At 36.4% G+C, this 19968-nt stretch overlaps 1 protein-coding gene across 1 annotated transcript in view; it reads left to right on the top strand.

The window, feature by feature from the left end:
- LOC127192792 (ephrin type-A receptor 6) overlaps positions 1 to 19968 on the top strand; it is an 877103-nt gene that overhangs the window by 365175 nt on the left and 491960 nt on the right. Inside the window, exons 4-5 of the mRNA XM_051150102.1 lie at positions 5026 to 5181; positions 18702 to 19037. Of these exons, the coding sequence (XP_051006059.1) occupies positions 5026 to 5181; positions 18702 to 19037 (492 nt within the window). The remainder of the gene's footprint in view (positions 1 to 5025; positions 5182 to 18701; positions 19038 to 19968) is intronic.

The raw sequence follows: 19968 nt of genomic DNA, 5'->3' as shown, positions 1-19968 counted from the left end.
AGGTAGAAGCAGGTGGATCGCTGTGAGTTCAGGGCCTGCCTGGTCTACAAAGCAAGTCCAGGACCTCCAAGATAACATAGAGAAACCCTGATTCAAAACACACACACACACACACACACACACACACACACACACACACACACAAAAAACAAGAAGGAGGAGGAAAAAGAAGAAGGTGGCTGGCTGCAAAAAGAGAGTGAGCATAATAGAATTATCAGGTGGAATGATATTAGGTGAACAAGACTCTTTGGCAGGAACAACTTCCTGTGAGCATTTGAGAGACTGGCACATTAGTCATAGACCTAGAAGATGCCTAGTTGTGTAATTTTAATTATCAAAGAAAATAAACAAAATATAATAATGCCTTATCAGATATCAGACACAAGTTAAGTTAAAAGTAGGCTAGTTTTACAGCCCTGAGTGGTCTGGAAGGGGATCCAAACTGTGGCCACAACTCAGTGGGACTGAACCTCCAAAGGTGCACTATCTAGACTGGTCTGCTATCTAGACTGGTCTGGGAAGAAACCTGACTGCAGGCCCCAGCAGTCTAGGCCTGGACAATAAGGCAGGTAAATCCTGGCCCAGCGAGTCCCCACAGCCTGGCAGGGTCTCTGACTCTCTAGGGAGAAACTGGACAAACCTGAGGGGTCTGGACAGGGTCTGAACTGTGGCCACAAATCAGTGGGACAGAACTACCACAGTCCTGCTGTCTGAAACGGTCTGGGTGGGAACCTATCTACCTGACACAGCAGTCCATGCCTACACAATTGGGCAGTTAAAACCTGGCCTGGCCAGTCCCCATGGCCTGCAGGGTCTCCCAAATGCTTGGGAGAGGCTGGACTGCCCTGAGGGGCCAGGACAGAAAATTAAACAGCTGCCCCCAACAGACCTGGTCTGAATCCCTCAGTACCTTGAATGGAATCAGGAAGAAGCCTACCTCTACTGACCCAGTTAGGAGCTTAAGGTGTAGAGCAAAGTCTCCTGGAGCAGAAACCAGGTCACCTGCCAGTTGCAGGGAAGAACTCCCTGATCCCCACAGGCAAGGGCATGTGACCTATAATCCATCACCAACTATCCACTCTCAAGGATCCGTGAAGGATACCAGAAGCTACCACCCAACATTAGAGATAGCAAGATGACTAAATGACAGTGTAAGAATGCAAACAACACAAACTAAAACAACTCAGCATCTCCAGATCCCAGCTATTCCAAAGAAAGCAACTCTGAGAACTCAAACATAATTGAAACAAAAGAAACTGACCCCAAATTCTTAGTAATGAAGATGATAATGGAAGAAACAAATAAAATCCATAATCAATGTAGGAAGACACAGCCAAACAGGTGGAAAACATAAAAGAGACCTATAGAGATTTACTGGAAAATTTTCAGGGAAATACAAAACACCAGATGAAGGAAATCAATAAAACAGTTCAAGACCTGAAGATGAAAATGGAAACAGTGATAAAGGCACAGACAGAAGAAAAATGGGAACAAGAGACATTAGAGAAGAAAGTAAGCAACACAGAAGTGAGCTTCTCTAACAGAATCCAAGAAATGAAGGAACGAACCTCAGAACTAGAAGATACAATCATAGAACACAAAGCAACCATCAAAGAAAATGCTAAATCTGAAAAATTCCTGACACAAAATATCCAAGAAATCAAGGACACCATGAAAAGACAAAACCTAAGAATAATAGGCATTGAGGAAAGAGAAGACACATGACTCCAAGGTCCAGAAGCTATCTTCAACAAAATCATAGAAGAAAATTTCCCCAATTTAAAGGAGATGCATGTAAACATACAAGAGGCCTACAGAACACCAAATAGAATAGACAAGAAGAGAAAAATCTTCCTGCTACATTAAATATATATATATATATATATATACAGCACAAAGAAAAAATATTAAAAGTGGCAAAAGAAAAAGGCCAAGTAACATACAATGGCAAACCTATCAGAATTGCACCCAGCTTCTCATCAGAGACCATAAAAGCCAGAAGGGCCTGGACAGAGGTCCTGTAAATCTTAAGAGATCCCAGATGCTAGGCCAGACTACTATACCCAGCAAAACTATCAATAAACATTGACAGAGAAAATAAAATATTCCATGACAAAAACAAATTCAAGCAGTTCCTTTCCACAAATCTGGCTTTACAGAAGTTACTAGAAGGAAAACTCCACCCCAAAGGGACAAGCCACAACCAAAACTACACAGTAAATAGATAACTACACCCTCACAAAAACACAACCATACAAACTCTCTACTGTAACCAACTTCAAAAATTAAGACTCTTAACAGTCACTGGTCATTAATCTCTCTCAACATCAATGGTCTCAATTCTCCAATAAAAAGACACAGACTAACTGAATGGGTGCATAAACAAGACCCAACATTCTTCTTCATTAAAGAAACACATCTCACCCATAAAGATAGACAATACCTCAGGGTAAAAGGCTGGAAAAATATTCCAAGCAAATGGTCACATGAAGCAAGCTGGTATAGCCATTTTAATATCTAATAAAATAAAATTTCAACCAAAATTAATCAAAAGGGGTGAGAAAGGATACTTCATACTCATCAAAGGTAAAATCAACAAAGATGACATCACAATTCTGAACATCTATGCTCCAAATACAAGGGCACCCTCATCTGTAAAAGAACTGTTAACAAAGCTTAAACCACACATTGACCCCCAAACATTAATAGTGGGAGACTTCAACACCCCACTTTCACTGAAGGACAGGTCATTGAAACAGAAACTAAGCCAATAAGTAACACCATTAACCAATGTCATGAATAAAATGGATCTAATAGATATTTACAGAACTTTTCACCCAAACACAAAGAATTATACCTTCTTCTCATCACCCCATGGAAACTTCTACAAAACTTGATCACATAGTAGGTCACAAAGCAAGCCCCAACAGATACAAGAAGATTGAAATAGTACTTTGTATCCTATCAGATCACCATGGTTTAAGGCTGGACTTCAGCTACTTTTATATACTAAATGATATTTTCAAATTTTGAATGGGTGGTAAATATTGTAAAACAAAATACTTCTCTATGTCTTTAAAATATTTAAGTGGTTAAAATAAAATGTGAATACACAAAATGCAAACACCCCAATTACATATGCATTTGTACATAAATTAACTTTTTTACTAGATTTGAAAATTTTAATACATTAACAATTACATGACTTCTAAATAAGGTCAACTTTAAAAGTCATTTTTGAAATTATTAATTTATTTTATACTAAATTAGTTTCAATCGTATAATTAATTAATGCTTTAGTTAATGAGTATCATCTGAATTTTATAGCAATGGTATAGATCAAATTAAGAAATCACATTCTTTTTAAAGGATATTATAATTATGAAAATGTCAGAAAATTAATTATATGTTATTTGTACACTGTCAGGTTCTCTTAGTTGGCTACCTGTATAATACTAATGTGGTTAGCATGTCAAAGAATAGACTGCTGCTGGTGTATGCTTCCTGTTGAAAGTGATACTGATATATATGAGATGAGTGTGTGTGTGTCTGTGTGTGTGTGTGTGTTCCTAAGAACTGAGTGTAAGGACTCATTCATGCCAAGCAAACATGGTTGACACTGGGCTGCAATTTACCTTTTTCTTTCACTTTCTACTTTAAAACAAGGTTTTTCTAAGTTTCCCAGTGTGGCCTTGAACTACTTTTGTAGTCTAGGTAGGCCGTGGATTTTCAGTTAATTTTCTTTAACCTCCTGCATAGTTGTGATTAGAGACCCGCTCTAGCACATCTTTCTGAATGCTGATTCTTTAATTGCAAGTTTGCCATGTGAAATTAATAATTTTCTTATTGTGAATTACTCAATTATTTAACAAAACTATTATAAAATAAACCTTAAGAAATAATACAGTTCTATCATAGACAATGGAATATTTAACAGCTAGCATACTTGTTAGGGATATACCTTAGCCAAAATAAAAGCGCTAAATTACTTAGAGACAGAGGTATAAATGAATTGAGATTCACTTTCAGTGGTGGGACTCAATGTTATTTAATAGTATAGCCCAAAAATACACAGACCCATCTCTTTATGACAAAGTATAGGCATGCTTACACATACATAACCCAGTATTGTATGTGAATGTGAAAATGATTGTTAATCTATTTGCATGAACATATATTGTTACAGTTATTTTTATACAACCATGTTTCTTTCTCAGGTTCTTAGCCTAGCTATCAGACAAATAATTGAGACTTTTCAGACTTGTTTAATAACAAGATTCACAACACAATAACTGAGCAGTTTTAACTCTATTCTGTACTCTCGAAGCAATTTTGGCTCCCTCCCAGCTTACTTCCCAGAGATACTTGCACTTTGTAGATTTCTCTGATCCAGGGCTCTCTCCTGATTTTTCCTGGACCTCTCTGGTGCCTGAACCCCCTACTTCCTCTTCTAACTTCTTCTTCACTGGCTCCTTCACTTTACTCCTTTTTCATCCTGTTCTCTGTGTTCTAAATTTTAAAAATGTGAAAGTAAGTGCACAAAATCTTGAACTGATAAAGGTGTCTTGACTAGCAGGGAAAGCTCTTTTCATCAGAGTTCCTTGCCAAACACTTGCTAGCCCTACTCTCACCTCTGCTCAGTGATTGGTTGTAAACCACTTTATTAGCATATAAGGGAACAATTGGGAAACAGAATTTACACAACATTGAGACAGGAGATTCTCAGAACAAGGCTTGCAATCAAAGATGAAGGATACAGAAATCAGCATTTGAATCACACAATAACCTTATGCCTGTAATGTGTACTTTCCAAGTTAGCTTAGCTACTTTCCTATAGTTATAATTGGTATAATAATTAAATAATTGAATCATTAATTTTATTTATCAATATTGGCATTTACATTAACTTTGCTGTGCACGTGTGAAATTGATTTCTGAGATGCAAAGTTTGACTTAAAACATGTACAAAACAGAAGAACCCTAATGGTATTAACTAAAAAGAAAATGTTTTTCCTGTTTACACAGCTTGCAGACCAGGATTCTATAAAGCATTTGCTGGGAACACAAAATGTTCCAAATGTCCTCCACACAGTTCAACCTACGTGGAAGCAACTTCAGTCTGTCGGTGTGAAAAGGGTTACTTCCGGGCAGAAAAAGACCCACCTTCTATGGCATGTACTAGTAAGTCTACGCATTTTGTATTTGGAAATTATGTTTCCAATCATCTTGTTCTCTGTGTTCTAAATTTTAAAAATATGAAAGTAAGTGTGCAAAATCTACTGATAAAGGTGTCTTGACTAACAGGGAAAGCTCTTTTCATCGGAGTTCCTTGCCAAACACTTGCTAAGCTTGTGAAATATTTCCTGTTCAAAGCATATATACAACTTTCTATGAAATATAAATCATATTTTGAGGCACTGCAAAATTTCCCTAACTAATATTGTCTTGACTAAATTAAAAACGTAACTAAAATCTCCATTTTTTTCCTTTAGATATGAAATTTATCACTTGAGGGAGACTCCAGAGAAATTTGTAATCAACTCTTTGTAACAGACTTGCAGACGAGCTTGGTTTCCCTTAAAATGTAACTTTAAAGGAAGGTGTTTTTTGAGTCTGCACACATTTCTCTCTCTCTTTCTGCTCTCTCTGTCTCTGTTTTCCTCTATGTCTCTGTCTCTGTTTCTGTCTCTGTCTCTGTCTCTCTGTCTCTCTGTCACCCCTCCTCTCTCTCTCTCTAGCAATAGTACATTTTAATTAAATGTGAAGGTCATTTTAATGAGTGACTGCAGAATTGTAATGGGTTGTTGTTTTCTGTTTTCTGAAAATTGTATAGTATTTATATATTTTAAAAAGTAAAAATAGTAATGTTTTACTAAGATAGACAGAAATATAAAATCACTCTTGTGACAACTTGCCCTTTTTTATAGAGAACAGGCACTGAAATGTTAAATTAATAATTGCATAATTCATGAAAACAATGATTATAATGTCTCATTTTCATGTTTTCTTGAGTTTAAAGTGTTCCCTTCTTAAAAATTCAATATATTTCATTCTTTGAGAATTTCACACAACATAATAAAAATATTATCACATTCCCCAATGGGACTATTCCCCTCCCTACCATTTCTACATGCACCAATGTGTCACCCTCTCAACTTCAGCATTGTTTCCTTCTTTCCTTCCTTCCTTCCTTCCTTCCTTCCTTCCTTCCTTTCTATCTTCCTACCTTTCTTTCTTTCTTTTTTGAAATTCACTAGGTCCAATTAATGTTGCCCACATGAACCTGGGTTAGGACTCACCCATCGGAACATTGAACAACTACCAAGGGCCACAAGTTCAAAGAGGAACCAATCTTAATTGATGCAATGGGGCTTGTGATCTTGCCAGTCTTATAAGTGGATTGGCTTCCATTATTTATCTTCTCTTCCAAGTTTTGATATAATATATTCAAATTTTATCATTAATGCTTCCAGTTCATTTTTATTTCTAGTAATGTAAATACATTTAAAAGCAGGTTTATTTGGTTGTGACTACTATTCACTTCGAATATCTTCTTTTCTGCAATTAGATTTATAAAAGCCACCCTACTGTGTTTAATTTGCCTTCTACCACTTTAAGTAACTATATTGGAAAAATTAACTGAAGATCTTCATTTTCATTTGCATTAGAAACATTTTTGTCCTCCTATTCACTACATTTAATTCTGTTGCACACTCATTCTTGAAACTACATGTGATGTGTCCTAGTTTTCATTCTGTTGCTTGGCAGACAACATGACTGAAAGCCACTCAGGTAATGGAGTGCACTTTTTAGGTGCAGTCAATCATTGAGGGAATTCAAGGCAGAAACCATAGAGTAATGCTGTTTCCTGGCTCTTTCCCATGCTTATGTTTAGCTATCTTTCTTATATAGCCTAGGACTGCTTGGACAGAAAATGGTGCTGTTCACAGTAGGCTGGACTTTCCTTAATCAATTAACAATCAAAATAATCCCCCAGGGACAAGCTCAGTTCCTTAAGCTAGGTGTTCCTCCTAGACGGCTCTAGGCTATGTCAAGTGGACAAAGTTAACTAGGGTGTGGTGAGTCTGAAGGAGTGCAATCTCCATGCTCTCCTAATCTTCAATTTTCTGTTGTGACACTGATGCTTTCTCTTCTTCCTCTCTTAGATGTTGACTTTCTTCACAATGCTTAACTGCCTTTTCAGTATAGTCTTACTGTCTCCTATAGTTCCAACTGTCATCCATAGGTAGATGTGTTGGTAATTTTGTATATTCCCAGTCCTGTGTCCTGAGTGTCAAAATCTTCGAGCCTAGGGGTTAAGGAATCTGATGACCTGTACACCCTACAGAATCATACTCAGTCCTGTGACTGTATGCACCATGCTGCCTTGGCAAACTTACTGGCCGTCAAGGATCCTGAGTTTGTTCCCTTGGTAACCCGATTTCCACCACTTGAAGCATTCTCTCTCTTAGACTTCTTTTCACTGTTTAAATTCCATCTTGCAGGATCAAATATCAGAGCTTAGGATGGTTATTTTCTGACCAATCTTACAGAAAGGGCACCTGTCCCACTTGATCTCTTGCCAACATGTTGTATGTTTTATGCACTATAACATCTAAAACCCTTACTTTATTTCTATACCTCCTCGCTATTTACTGTCATTTTATCACACCAGGCTACAAGGGCCATGGGACCTGTAATGCTTTTTGCAGACTGCAATCTTGCCTCTCAGAATAGTACCTGGCATACGGAAGGGCCTTAATATTTGATGAACAGAGAAACTAATCAGTTCAAGCTTAACTTGCCAGATCCAGTTTTATTACTGTCGCCCTTCAGTTGCTCATCCACATTGCTCTGTTTTCCTTAACTTGATGAACCTTCATTTATCTATGCTTCCAAGACAGAAGCCCTAATTGTACTTCAAAGCAAGAATATCCAAGGTCAACACTGATCTTTTCTTCTGCCTCTAAAGTTAACTGTGCCAAGGTCTTTGAAACAGTCTTAATACCCATTTATGCTAAAAAAAAAAAAAAAAAAAAAAAAAAAAAAAAAATCCTTGCTGATCTAGACAGGTTTTTTTTTTTTTTTTTTTTGGTTTTTCAAGACAAAATTTCTCTGTGTAGCTTTGGCTGTCCAGGACTTGCTTTGGAGACCAAGCTGGTTTCAAAGTCACAGAAATTCACCTGCCTTTGCCTTCCTACGTACTGAGCACCATGGCTCTCTGCTAGTCACAAATTATTAAGTTAATTCATTACAATCCTTTTCAATCAAATGTAAATCAAAGGTAATAAGAATAGATGAGTGAAATATGAAGTATTTTCTCTGATATAATGATATATTTCATATATTCTAAACATTATTTCTCAGGTGACTCATTAATATAAGCTTTGTACATCCCAACAGAATCTGTAGAGGCTCCTCAACAGTGTCAGATCTTAGTCTCTTTTGGCTATTTTTGAGAGTCCAGAGCATAGAAGGATAGTTATCTGGGACTATGCTAGGTCAATAATCACTAATTTTTGTAAACTAAGCAATAAAATAAGTGTTGCTTTAAGAAGTACTTATCAAGCAGGAAGGAATAAACATATATGAAATATTTAATACACAACTGAGTGTAAGGTCAGAAAAACAATATAAATCTACGATCCTAGAACTTCTACTTTGCTTTTTCTCTTGATTAGAAATCAGTGGGAATTTGCTTCTTTAGAAGCACTGTACAGGTACTGCAGTGTTTACACATTTAGAGATTTACATTGCCTACTTTCAAAGGTTCCAGCCAAATGCAAATCACATGTGTGCACAGCTCTCCAGCCATACCAGTAAAGATACTATGTTCTGGTTGCCTGAACATATAATCAAGTACTCTGCTAGTAAAACAGTTACTGGCAACTTCATTCTTAATACACAGAAAAATGCCATGTCTTTGTATTTGATATACAATGACAGTGGTTGGGGAGGAAGCATAAAACTTCAATTTCCTTTTGGTCTAAAGCTAACACCATGAAGCATGGCTTCATTATTCTAGGAATAATTGGCCACTTCAGAGTCATTATTCTTTCGTTCTTGTTTTGAGCAGAGTATGTGCTGCTTTCAGTACAGCTGGTGGGCTCCTCCCTTATGCTGCTCTATTCAGAGTCTGCACTTCCTGGATGGGTATGCGAGGCTCACAATCAGATCCCTCTGCTCTGCCTGCTTCCTCTTCCTTTTTATTGCTTCCTTTCATTTTTTTCTAATACTCATTTTCTGTAAACTTAAATTCTGCATGGAAGATATCAGTATTGGGTCTTGATTGTTTGCATCACAGACTAAAGCACAAAAGCAAAGCTGGTGGCTTAGGTGACTCACTGTAAACAAAATGTAGCAGCTACAATTTTGTAGGAGCCCAAAAGGAGGAAGGAACAAAAATAATTTTTATTTCCTCCAGCAGGCTAAACTGTGTCCTGTATTTGCTTTGTTATAGAAAGCAACTCTAAGTATTTACTGAGCGTATTGCAATATTGTAATTTCAAAAATTGAAATGACCCTATGCTACAGAATAGTCACCTGCATATAATGAATCCAATCCCAGCCTCACCAGAATAGAGCACAAATACAAGATGTCATTTGCGTTTCATGGCATAGTCTAACCACAATCACTTTAGTAGATATTGCAGCAGAGTTTCTTTCATTAAATTATATGGGAAAGCTATTTTTATTAGAAGAATTATTAGAAGGATAGGCTTCTGATGTTGGAAAATCAGTAAAAACTTGTTACTACCGTGAATATCTCCCTGGCCTCCACAATGGGACTTGAGGAAAACTGTCCAATTCAGTATTATCAATTATACATCGGAGACTAGTTATTAAAAGGCACCTATAGTTTCAAAGAAAACATTCATAATTATCTTGCGGTGTTATAGGTTTCCAGGAAGATGGACTAGTTTCTTTGGTTATACTCACACATTGTTTTGCTTTGCTCTGCCAAATTATAACAGCTTAATCTCCTTGTATTTTTCTCCTCCGTTTCTAATGGATGCTATTTCAAAGTATTTGAATCAAGTAAGAAAAGGGCTTAATGTAAATATACATTTTTCTTTCACAGTAGTAGGTAAATCATTTAACACCAACCAAATCCCTAAGAAGACATTTTCTAGTTTATGTTTTTCCATTCATTCTTGATATGAGAAGCTAAAACACATTTCTGTAATTCATTTCTGTAACATTATCATTGATTATATGAAATAAGTCATGTGAAATACAATGGATACTCTTGGGTTTTGTCTGGTTTTTTGGAAATTTTTTATTATAATTTATTCACATTACATCCCTATTGTAAGCTCCCTCACTCTTGTCTTCCTGGTCCCACCCTCCTCAGCTCCTATTCCCCTCCCCTTGACCTCTGACAGGTGGAGTCCTCCTCCACCACCGTCTGACCACACCCATCAGGTCTCGTCCAGATAGTATGAATCCTCCTCCTCTGTGTTCCCACAGAGCCTCTCCACCAAAGGGGAGTGATCAAATGCCAGACATCAGAGATCTTGTCAGAGACAGTGCCCTGCTCTCACTGACCCCTTCCCCATGTGGAAGATTGGTTACACCCCAAGAGAGAGTCTAGGTCTTCTGTTTGAATTGTCTTTGGTTGGTGTATCAGTCCATGCAGGCCCTCCTGGCCTGGACCCCCCCTAGGTCTAGATCCATCAGCAACTGCCCCTCTGCCCTGCGAGCCCTACCCCCATCTTCCTACCTTCATACAACTTTCAGCTTTCCCCCACAGTCTGGCTGCAAGTGCCAGGATTTATACCTATCCCTCACTGGGTGGAATCTCTCAGAGGAAACATATGTTGGTCTAATATTTGCTTAAAAGTGAGTATATACCAGGCTGTCTTTGTGGGTCTGGGTAACCTCACTCAGAATGATCGTTTCTAGTACTATCCATTTGCCTGCAAATTTCAAGGTTATCTTGTTTTTGATAGCTGAATAGTATTCCACAAATAATATAAAGTATCTTGGTTTAACTCCAACTGAGAAAGTGAAAGACATAAATAGAAAAAGCTTCAAATATTTGAAGTAAAGTATTGACGAAGATTTCAGAAGCCTGAAAGATCTCTCATGCTCATGGATCAGAAGAATCAATATAGTAAAAATGGCATCTTAACCAAAAGCAAAGTACGGGTTCAATACAAATCCCATCAAAATACCTACACAGTTCTTTACTGACTTTGAAAGATCAATTCTTAACTTCATATGGAAAAACAAAAAACCCAAAATAGCTAAAATGATGGTACTTGGTGGTGCTCTTACTATGACCTGTCATTATTAATAGAATCGAATCAAAGATCCATGGACGCTCTTTTGATTTAGGTACATTTTAATGCATACATAGAAGTGTTCAATTTTACCCTTTGGAGAGCAGAGTTGCCACAAAGGGGATAACATTTAAATCTGAATAGAATTGTCTGTAATACAGAAAGTAAAAGCAATTTATAAACTGAATACACAAAGGCATTGTTGTGTGACACTTTTCCTGGGGAGGCATTAACAAACATCTGTTCAGCCCAAATAAATTAATGATGACAGGCTATAATAAGTATACTACCAAGTACCAAAATCCAATGTGATGAACCACTGCATTACCACTGAGGTTACTTATAGAAGTTTAGGAGATGTTACCAAAAGTAGCAATGGTGTCTCAAAAACAGCTGCTACACCTAAAGCGTACCCTCCACAGGAGACAGTTCATGGACACTGGAGACCTAGTGCTAACTACATAACACACAGGTAACTCTATTGTGGTCAGAGTTTCTTTTCTAGGCAGCTCATTTGGCCTGCACTTCTTTAGGCTACTCACTGGTATATGTCTCTCCAGTAGTCCTTACTCTTTATATAATTTTGAGAGAGAGAGACAGAGAGAGACAGAGAGACAGAGAGAGAGAGAGAGAGAGAGAGAGACAGGCCTAGTGTATTTTGTCATTTTAGAGACTTCCTGAGGCTTCTTGATTGTTTACTTTCTGAGTTAGTAGGGATCTCTTCTGGGAATTTCCCAAGTCTTTAGCATGTATTGAGTCTTAAAAAGTATTGAAAAAATGCTAAATCAAGAAAGTACAACAATAAAGAGTGAAAGATCAAAAGATGGACCATGGCCAGGTTATAAACACTTGTAGACAAAGATGAGAACCTTGGATTTTTATTCCACAAATAAATGGTACCTAGTTTGCTCATGTATTTGTTTTAATTTAAAACTTTAAAAATAATATGAATTCTAAAATATTGTTTAATTCTTCAGGCATAGTATAGTAAAATATTAATGTATGACCATTCTTCAGTTTAAAATAAGTTTAGTTATTGAACTTAAATGTGAGAATATTTTTAAAAAAGAGGCAAATTTCATTGTTATGAAGAATGCAAAAAAGTACATTGTACTGAATCCTGAGAATTATTTGCTTTAATGGTACACATTTTAATTGTTCTTCTTTAGAGACTGATTAATCAATTTTTATAAGAGAGACTACTGGTAGAGAAACTGTCACCGATTGCTGATTTGTATATTCTAAAAAATTAAGTTAAAAGTAATTTGAAAAAAGAATAACCTCATGAAATACTCTCTAATACTTTGCCAGGCATTTTATTTACATATATACTACAAAGAAGTAATGTTGGAACAAAGATAAAAAGGCTACCCCTAATATCATACCACTCCTGACTGACTTATTGAGCTGTTCCACTTTCTTACACTATCTTTTTTCTTTCTTTCATTTAAGCAAGTTGATGTAGTTCTTTCCTTGTGCCAAGGTAGAACCACAGTTTATGGCTTCCATTCATTTCCAAATACATAAATACTTAATTACAAAATTTTAAAGTAAGGAAAGAAGTGCCTTTCAGTTCAATATTCTCCAATAGATGCCCAGTTAAATATACTTTAAAAGATTTAGACATATCATTGCGTTAACAGTGCTATTATTCATAAAACCTAAAATTAGTACTGAAATGGAGTAATATGACTTATGGAGGTATTTTTTAAAGTTTGCCTTCATAGAAACTTGAGAACATATTTTAAGGCAAGATTAGGTCTAAAGTTGTACTTTTTGCTGACCAGATGAATTTGCGTTTTTTAAATATTGAAATCACAGCCAATGCTCCTTTGCCAAAATATTTACATAATCATTTCTAGGAGGTTAAATAGATTCTTTTAATGTTAACTCCATATAGATTAATACTGAAATATTAATCTATCATTTTAGCATCGTTTACATGAAAATTTTGCTAGGAATCAATATTATTATATACTTTGGAGTTATTAAATAAATAGAGTATCTACTTAACTAGGAAATAGATTTAAGATTATGTTAGCTCATGGATTCATAAATTGCAGTCACTCTCCCCGTGTGTCTATCTCTATAGGTCTGTCACAAAGCAGATTTTCAAGTTGGGGAGGGGGCGTTAGAATTAACTACTCTCCATATGCCAGCCTGGATGCTGAGAAAGCAGCAAAGGGACCAACCTTCAATATCTCCTTCAAGGACACACCCACAATGACCTAAGTCTTTCTCTAGGTTCTGTGTGATGAAGTTCTTAGAACCTTCAACAGCACCAGAGATGGGCACCTTAGTCTTCAGCATATGACTTTATATTTCACATTTAAACCATAACATTTTGTTCTAACTTTCTGTATTATTAACAACCAAAACGAATGACATCCACTCTTAGCTATATGAATGATCATTTTAGGTCGACAATTTTAAGAAGGATTTCTTATGATTTAACGTATTACGAATACCACATCACAAAAGGGGGGGAATAGAATCCTTAAACTTGCTTCTCTTCTAAGCTGGCCTTTATTTAGCCTTATTTAGACCAGTTGTTCTAAACCTTGGGTGTGTCAAAATATCCTTTCACAGGAGTCACCTAAAACCAGTGGGAAACACAGATATTTACATTATGATTCATAACAGTAGAAAATTTACAATTATGAAGTAGCAACAAAAATAATTTTATAGTTAGGGGTCACCATAACATGAGAAAATTTATTAAAATGTTGAAGGCTGAGAACCACCAGTGTAGACTCTTCTATAGAAATCTGGTATTCCTCCATATATTTCTTAGGTAATAAGATGCAATGAATCAATTTTGAGAAAATGCTGTAGCCAACATGGCAAAACAAACTATACTACCTTTGTTCCAGTGGCAGTGGGCCAGAAGACTCTTATTTGAACACCGAATTTGGTTTTATTTGAAATCATGTAGGATTTCAAATACTGCACAAAGATATTTTGAAAGACACAGCTATGTTTAAAAATAATATTCATTAAAAAATAAAATTTACACTAAAACAAATGTTATAACATACCCAGCCTCTGTGCGGTAACAGGAAACAGAGACTGTGGGGCCAGGTCTTTCAGAGGAGGAGGAAAGGACAAAAGTGTTACTTGTCCATTGGGTTTTTATTCTTTCAAAGTCTGAATAGGAAATCAAAATTGAAGCAAAAAGATGCTTATGAGTAGGTACCCTACTTATAAATAGTCTCAGTACAAAGTGTAGCAAAAATAAAATTAGTTTTATTGTAAAGGTTTTTTATATCCTGGGCTTTAAAACAGCTACTATAGGTCAACAATAATTGCCCTGCTTTATAAAGTCAGTCTGGAGAGCAAGGATAAGAGCTATATTCTATCCAGTGTGAGTTATGTGTTTGCCCTGGAAAAAATAGTCAACATAAGAACATCCCTAAGATTTTTCAGTACAAATGTCTCTAAATGTATTGTTGCTGCCACATTGTTTTCTGGGTGTCATATAGCATTTGTATAATTTATAAATGATAACAAAGAAATCAGGCCATGTTCAGAAAAGCCTACTGACACATAATTTAGTTGAATCTGAGGATTAGAATTAATTGTCTCTCTTTGTTCCAAGTTCTAAATCTTAGTAAATGATTCAGTACATGTCATTACAGCTTAATATTTGCATGAAATCACAGTTTAGCTGGCATAATTTAACAGCAATTAAAAAGCTATTTAATCATCATGCAAATTGGTGTGAGGGCCCTTGAGTAAGAGGGGTGTCTCTATTTTTTAATTTTTTAAACATATGTCCAAGCAGATAGTCTTATATTTGTGGACACCCATAACATAATTGATAATGTTTCCTAGTTGTAGAGGTATAAATGAATAATAATTCACATTATCAATTATAAATAAGAGAAATGTGTCATGGTGAAGCATTATTAGGTTAATGAATTTTTATCCCTCATGCATAAGTTTAAGAGGAAAGTAAAATGCACACTTGATCTTGTATTTGCTTATAATTTCCTCCATATTTTCTTGTCTGAAGTCACAAATATCTGTAAGCCCAGTGGAACATGAAGTGAAATGAAGCAACCTTTAATAAAAATTTCCATCACATCTCTAGGTCTACTCTTAGGTAATAGGAATACAGGTGGCTGGAAGTTCCTGCCTATACGAGGCTGACATCAGAACTACACAAAAAGTAAAGAAGAGCTTTCACTCATCGTCTAGCGGGTAGGCCTGGGTTCTGAGTCCTGAAGGCTGGTCCACGCATTGCTTGCCTCTGGAGGAGGACTGATGGACCTTGGGATCAAATGTCCTAAGGGTCCGCTTCTGTATCAGGGGAAGTTGGAGCACTTTAGGGTGAGGCCCATCTCCTGGGTACTAGGCCCATTCCCAGTCTCACAGGGGTCAGCACCAAGCTAGCAGTAGTGGTAGAGCAGCTGCAAAGGCAGGTCCACCATTGCTGCCTGACCACTGGGCATCCAGTGGTGGTTCCCCTGGAATAAATGGGATCTGGAATGGTTATGGTGGAGGAATGGCAAACAAGAGGGTGAGAGAGCACCCCAGCAAGCCAACCAGCCTTTATTTATAAACCTTGAACAGTAGGAAGAGGTTTTGAGGGCGAATGTCTCTGAATCATTGCTAGGGCTAAGGATGCCAAAATACTTAATCTACATACAGTACCTCATTTACAGGTAGTAACAGGAGGCCCTATTCCAAGAAGGGGAAAACAGTACTTAATTATCCTATGAGTGAGGGAATGTCTTCCAGTTATGATCAAAGGTCATTTGCTGGAGGCTAGAATCTCCTCAACATAAGGTATAGTACTTTCAGGAATTCCCTGTGCTTGTTGAAGAAGTTCCTTATCAGGAAAGGGTTGTGCCTGGGCCTGTAATCTTCCCTGAGCAATGTAAGGAGCTATGTGATGCTCCTTACAAGATCTGGGGTTACCAGATCATGTGGAGTGAGAACCCTGCTGAGAAAAGGAAATCCACCAATACAGACTGAGTGCAGAAGGATTTCTGGAGAAGTTAGACTTCACTCTTATCTGGAGGAGTCCCACAAAGAACCAATATCCCAAAGCCAATGCCCTGTCATGTAGATTTATGTTTAGTAGTCTGCTCATGAGCAGTATATAGGACATTTTATTCTTTTTATTTATTTATTTATTGTTATAATTTATTTACATTACATCTCGATTGTAATCCCTTCACTCTTCTCTTCCTGTTTCCACTCATCCTTCCTCTTATTCTTAGACCATGCACTATACTGTACTTTGTTCTTCCAAAGCCTCCATACACTTAAACTTTCCATACATTAAAACATTTTTGTGAGCACAGGAGTTCACATCTATAGAACCCACAGAAATTGGGGTTCATGGGGTAAGCATTCTATAATCCTAACTCCCTGAAAGAGAAAGGAAGCTGACCAGGGTAATACCCAAAAGCTTGTAAATTATAACCAGTGGAAAAGCAATGAAAAAGACCATGTCTTAAACAAAGTAGGAAGTAAAGACTGCCACTCTGTTGTCCTCTGACCACCATGGTATCCCTGGTATGTGCATGCCTTCATTCACACACATTATACACACATATGCGCACACATGTGCACATGAATACCTGCATGCATGTATACACAGAGAGAGAGAGAGAAGGAGAAGGAGAGAGAGAGAGAGAGAGAAAGAGAAGGAGAGAGAGAGAGAGAGAGAGAGAGAGAGAGAGAGAGAGAGAAAGTGGATTTCCTTCTGTTAGACATGGGAAAATTAATAGTTATTCTCAATAGTGTAACTATCCTGAGCTATCTATGGTGCACCTTGCTTGTATTTACAACCAACTTCATGGATTCACTGTCTTCTTTCTAATCCAGGGGTTTCTCTGTCTGTTCCATGATTTTTAAATTTTTTTCTTGAGTAAAATTTCATACTTTAACCTGTAATATTTTTCTCATCTCTCTGGTCATGTTCCTTATCACTTCTGATGCTTTCTCATGATGTTACCAAGAGTTAGGTTCCTTCTGAAAGTTTTTACTTCAGTTTCTGACCTTTAATATTAGAAAATTCTAATTCTTATCATTTAAATATGTTGATCTAATTGTGTTTTTTCCTTGTTCTTCCACTAAAATTCAACTGTAGTGAAACAGGGATACTGATTCCACATCTACCAGAGTATCTGTCATATAATAATCACTAAATAAAACGTTAAGTTAATGGATGAATAAAGGTAATTTATATCATAATTTGAATTTTTGTCCTAAGAGGTGGTTGCAAAACTGACAACCTACTGAGCATTTTCTCTTGATAAAAGAGCTTTACAGGGCTCTTTTAGATTTCTTAAAACAGAAGCTTCTAAACTGTGGCAGAAATGTTGGTTGTTCCAGCACTTGTATAATGTTATTTTTCAACTATGTTTCATAATTAGTATTCCCATGGTATATGGATTCCATGGCATTAAGTTAGCTCTTAACACAAAGTCTGTTCCTGAAGAGAGCCTTGGGTAATATTTGATCAGTGACCATGAAGAACTGAGACATGTAAAACTCATATGTGTAGAAAAGATTGTTGACATAACTTTACAAGATGACTGGCCATGAAATGCTGTTGAGTTCTACATGTGTTGTGATATGTATAGAAAAAACAGTAAAAAGATGACCACATACTTCATGAAAACAACGCAACTTATGTGTTCTTGATGACAATGAAAAAAATGGATAAGTCTTCTTTAGGGACATTTTCACAGTTAAGTTATTGTTTACTTATATTTAGTGAAGATCATGTAAATAAAAATATAGTGTTTTTATCTTATATCATAATGCATATATACCTTCAGGTAGGCTAAACCAGGTGCTATAGAAGTACATTTCTGCCTCTGATTATTTTCATTTCTATTCAGTTTCCAAATAGTTTGACCACCCTAAATTTATGATAATTTATTCCAAATCACTGGAAAACAAATTCTATGTGTTTGGCAAAAAAAAAAAAAAAAAAAAAAAATCAAAGAATGGGCCTTTTTGTTTACACAATAATGACAGTATAAGGCCTGAAAGATGGAACACAATGTGTTGAGTCATTCATACTCCAGTTAGTTTCAAATTTTGAAAATGGTAATATAATTAATGAGGATATTAAGATGATCACCTCATAATTTATCATTTCCATCCATTACACAATTTACAGCAAACAAACTTTAAAAGTGTCATTTAGAGATATGTGAACTTTGACATTAAATGTTGGAATTTAAACACACAAATATTAAGAAATATATTGTATACATCCTTAAGAGTTCCTCCAAGTATCACCAGCTATTTAACCAGGTTCTTTATAGGTCCTATGAGAAAATGATTTCCAATTATTTTTAAAAGTCAGAATGATGTATTTATCAAATTTTGAGTGGTACACACCATCATTCATTGTCCTATACATTGTGCTCTCTAATTGCTTTTCTCTAGGACCACCTTCAGCACCTAGAAATGTGGCTTTTAACATCAATGAAACAGCCCTCATTTTGGAATGGAGCCCACCCAGTGACACAGGAGGGAGGAAAGATCTCACATACAGTATAATCTGTAAGAAATGTGGTTTAGACACCAGCCAATGTGAGGACTGCGGTGGAGGACTCCGTTTCATCCCAAGACACACAGGACTGATCAACAATTCTGTGATAGTGCTTGACTTTGTATCTCATGTCAATTACACCTTTGAAATAGAGGCCATGAACGGAGTTTCTGAGTTGAGCATTTCTCCAAAGCCGTTCACAGCTATTACAGTGACCACAGACCAAGATGGTAAGTCCCATTGTTCTTCTCTCAAAACTGACTCCCAGTTCTTTTTTATGTTTAATGCCATGGATAAGCTTGTAGACAGTTTAGTTGCAATGTTCATGAAATATCCTACAGACATAATGTCTTTGCTTTCATTTCGTTTCATGATAAAGAATGATTAGTGTGTGTGTGTGTGTGTGTGTGTGTGTGTGTGTGTGTGTGTATGAGCGTGCGTGCGCGCATGTGCACGTATGTGTATCCTAAGCAGTATGATTGGTAAGACAAAAAGCTTCTTTGTAGTGAATATTTGTGTTTTTAATATAATAAGACACCTCAGATACCAATATCTCTTTATAAGTCTGTGTATAATTTTGCCAATGGAAGCTAGCTACAAATAACATTTGGCTAAATGCACTGAATTTCAATCAGCCCACTGATACTTGCCATCCTTTTTTCATATAAGGTAAAACAGATAATAACAAGTTATTTTAATGATACTTAATCTCTACTTTAAAATTTTCAGCTACCATGTCTAACCATGATACTATACCCTTTTATAAAAATATGGTCAGATGAACACATAAACACACACACACACTCACACACACACACATACACATTCAAGTACTGTTGTCAATGTGAAGTTATGAAAAGTATTTAAACTGAGATAAAATATAATAAATTTAGTTAACTGTACCCATTATATAACTGCAAAATTTTATTCTGATGTAGTCAGATAAACACTCATGACTTTTTAATTATATGTTCTCTTGTTGTTGCTGCTGCTGTTGTTGTTGTTGTTTGTTTTTGTTTGAGACACAGTTCCTCCATATACCCTTGGCTATCCTTGACTCACTTTGTAGGCCTGGTCTCAAACTCACAGAAATTCTACTGCTCTGCTGGGAATGTAGGTGTGCACCAAGGCATCTTGCTTGTATATACTCTCTTTAATTCT

Source organism: Acomys russatus, chromosome 8, assembly GCF_903995435.1.
Source record: "Acomys russatus chromosome 8, mAcoRus1.1, whole genome shotgun sequence".
Lineage (NCBI taxonomy): Eukaryota > Metazoa > Chordata > Mammalia > Rodentia > Muridae > Acomys > Acomys russatus.
The sequence above is the reverse complement of the archived record's forward strand: the minus strand, read 5'-3'. Positions and strand labels throughout refer to the sequence as shown.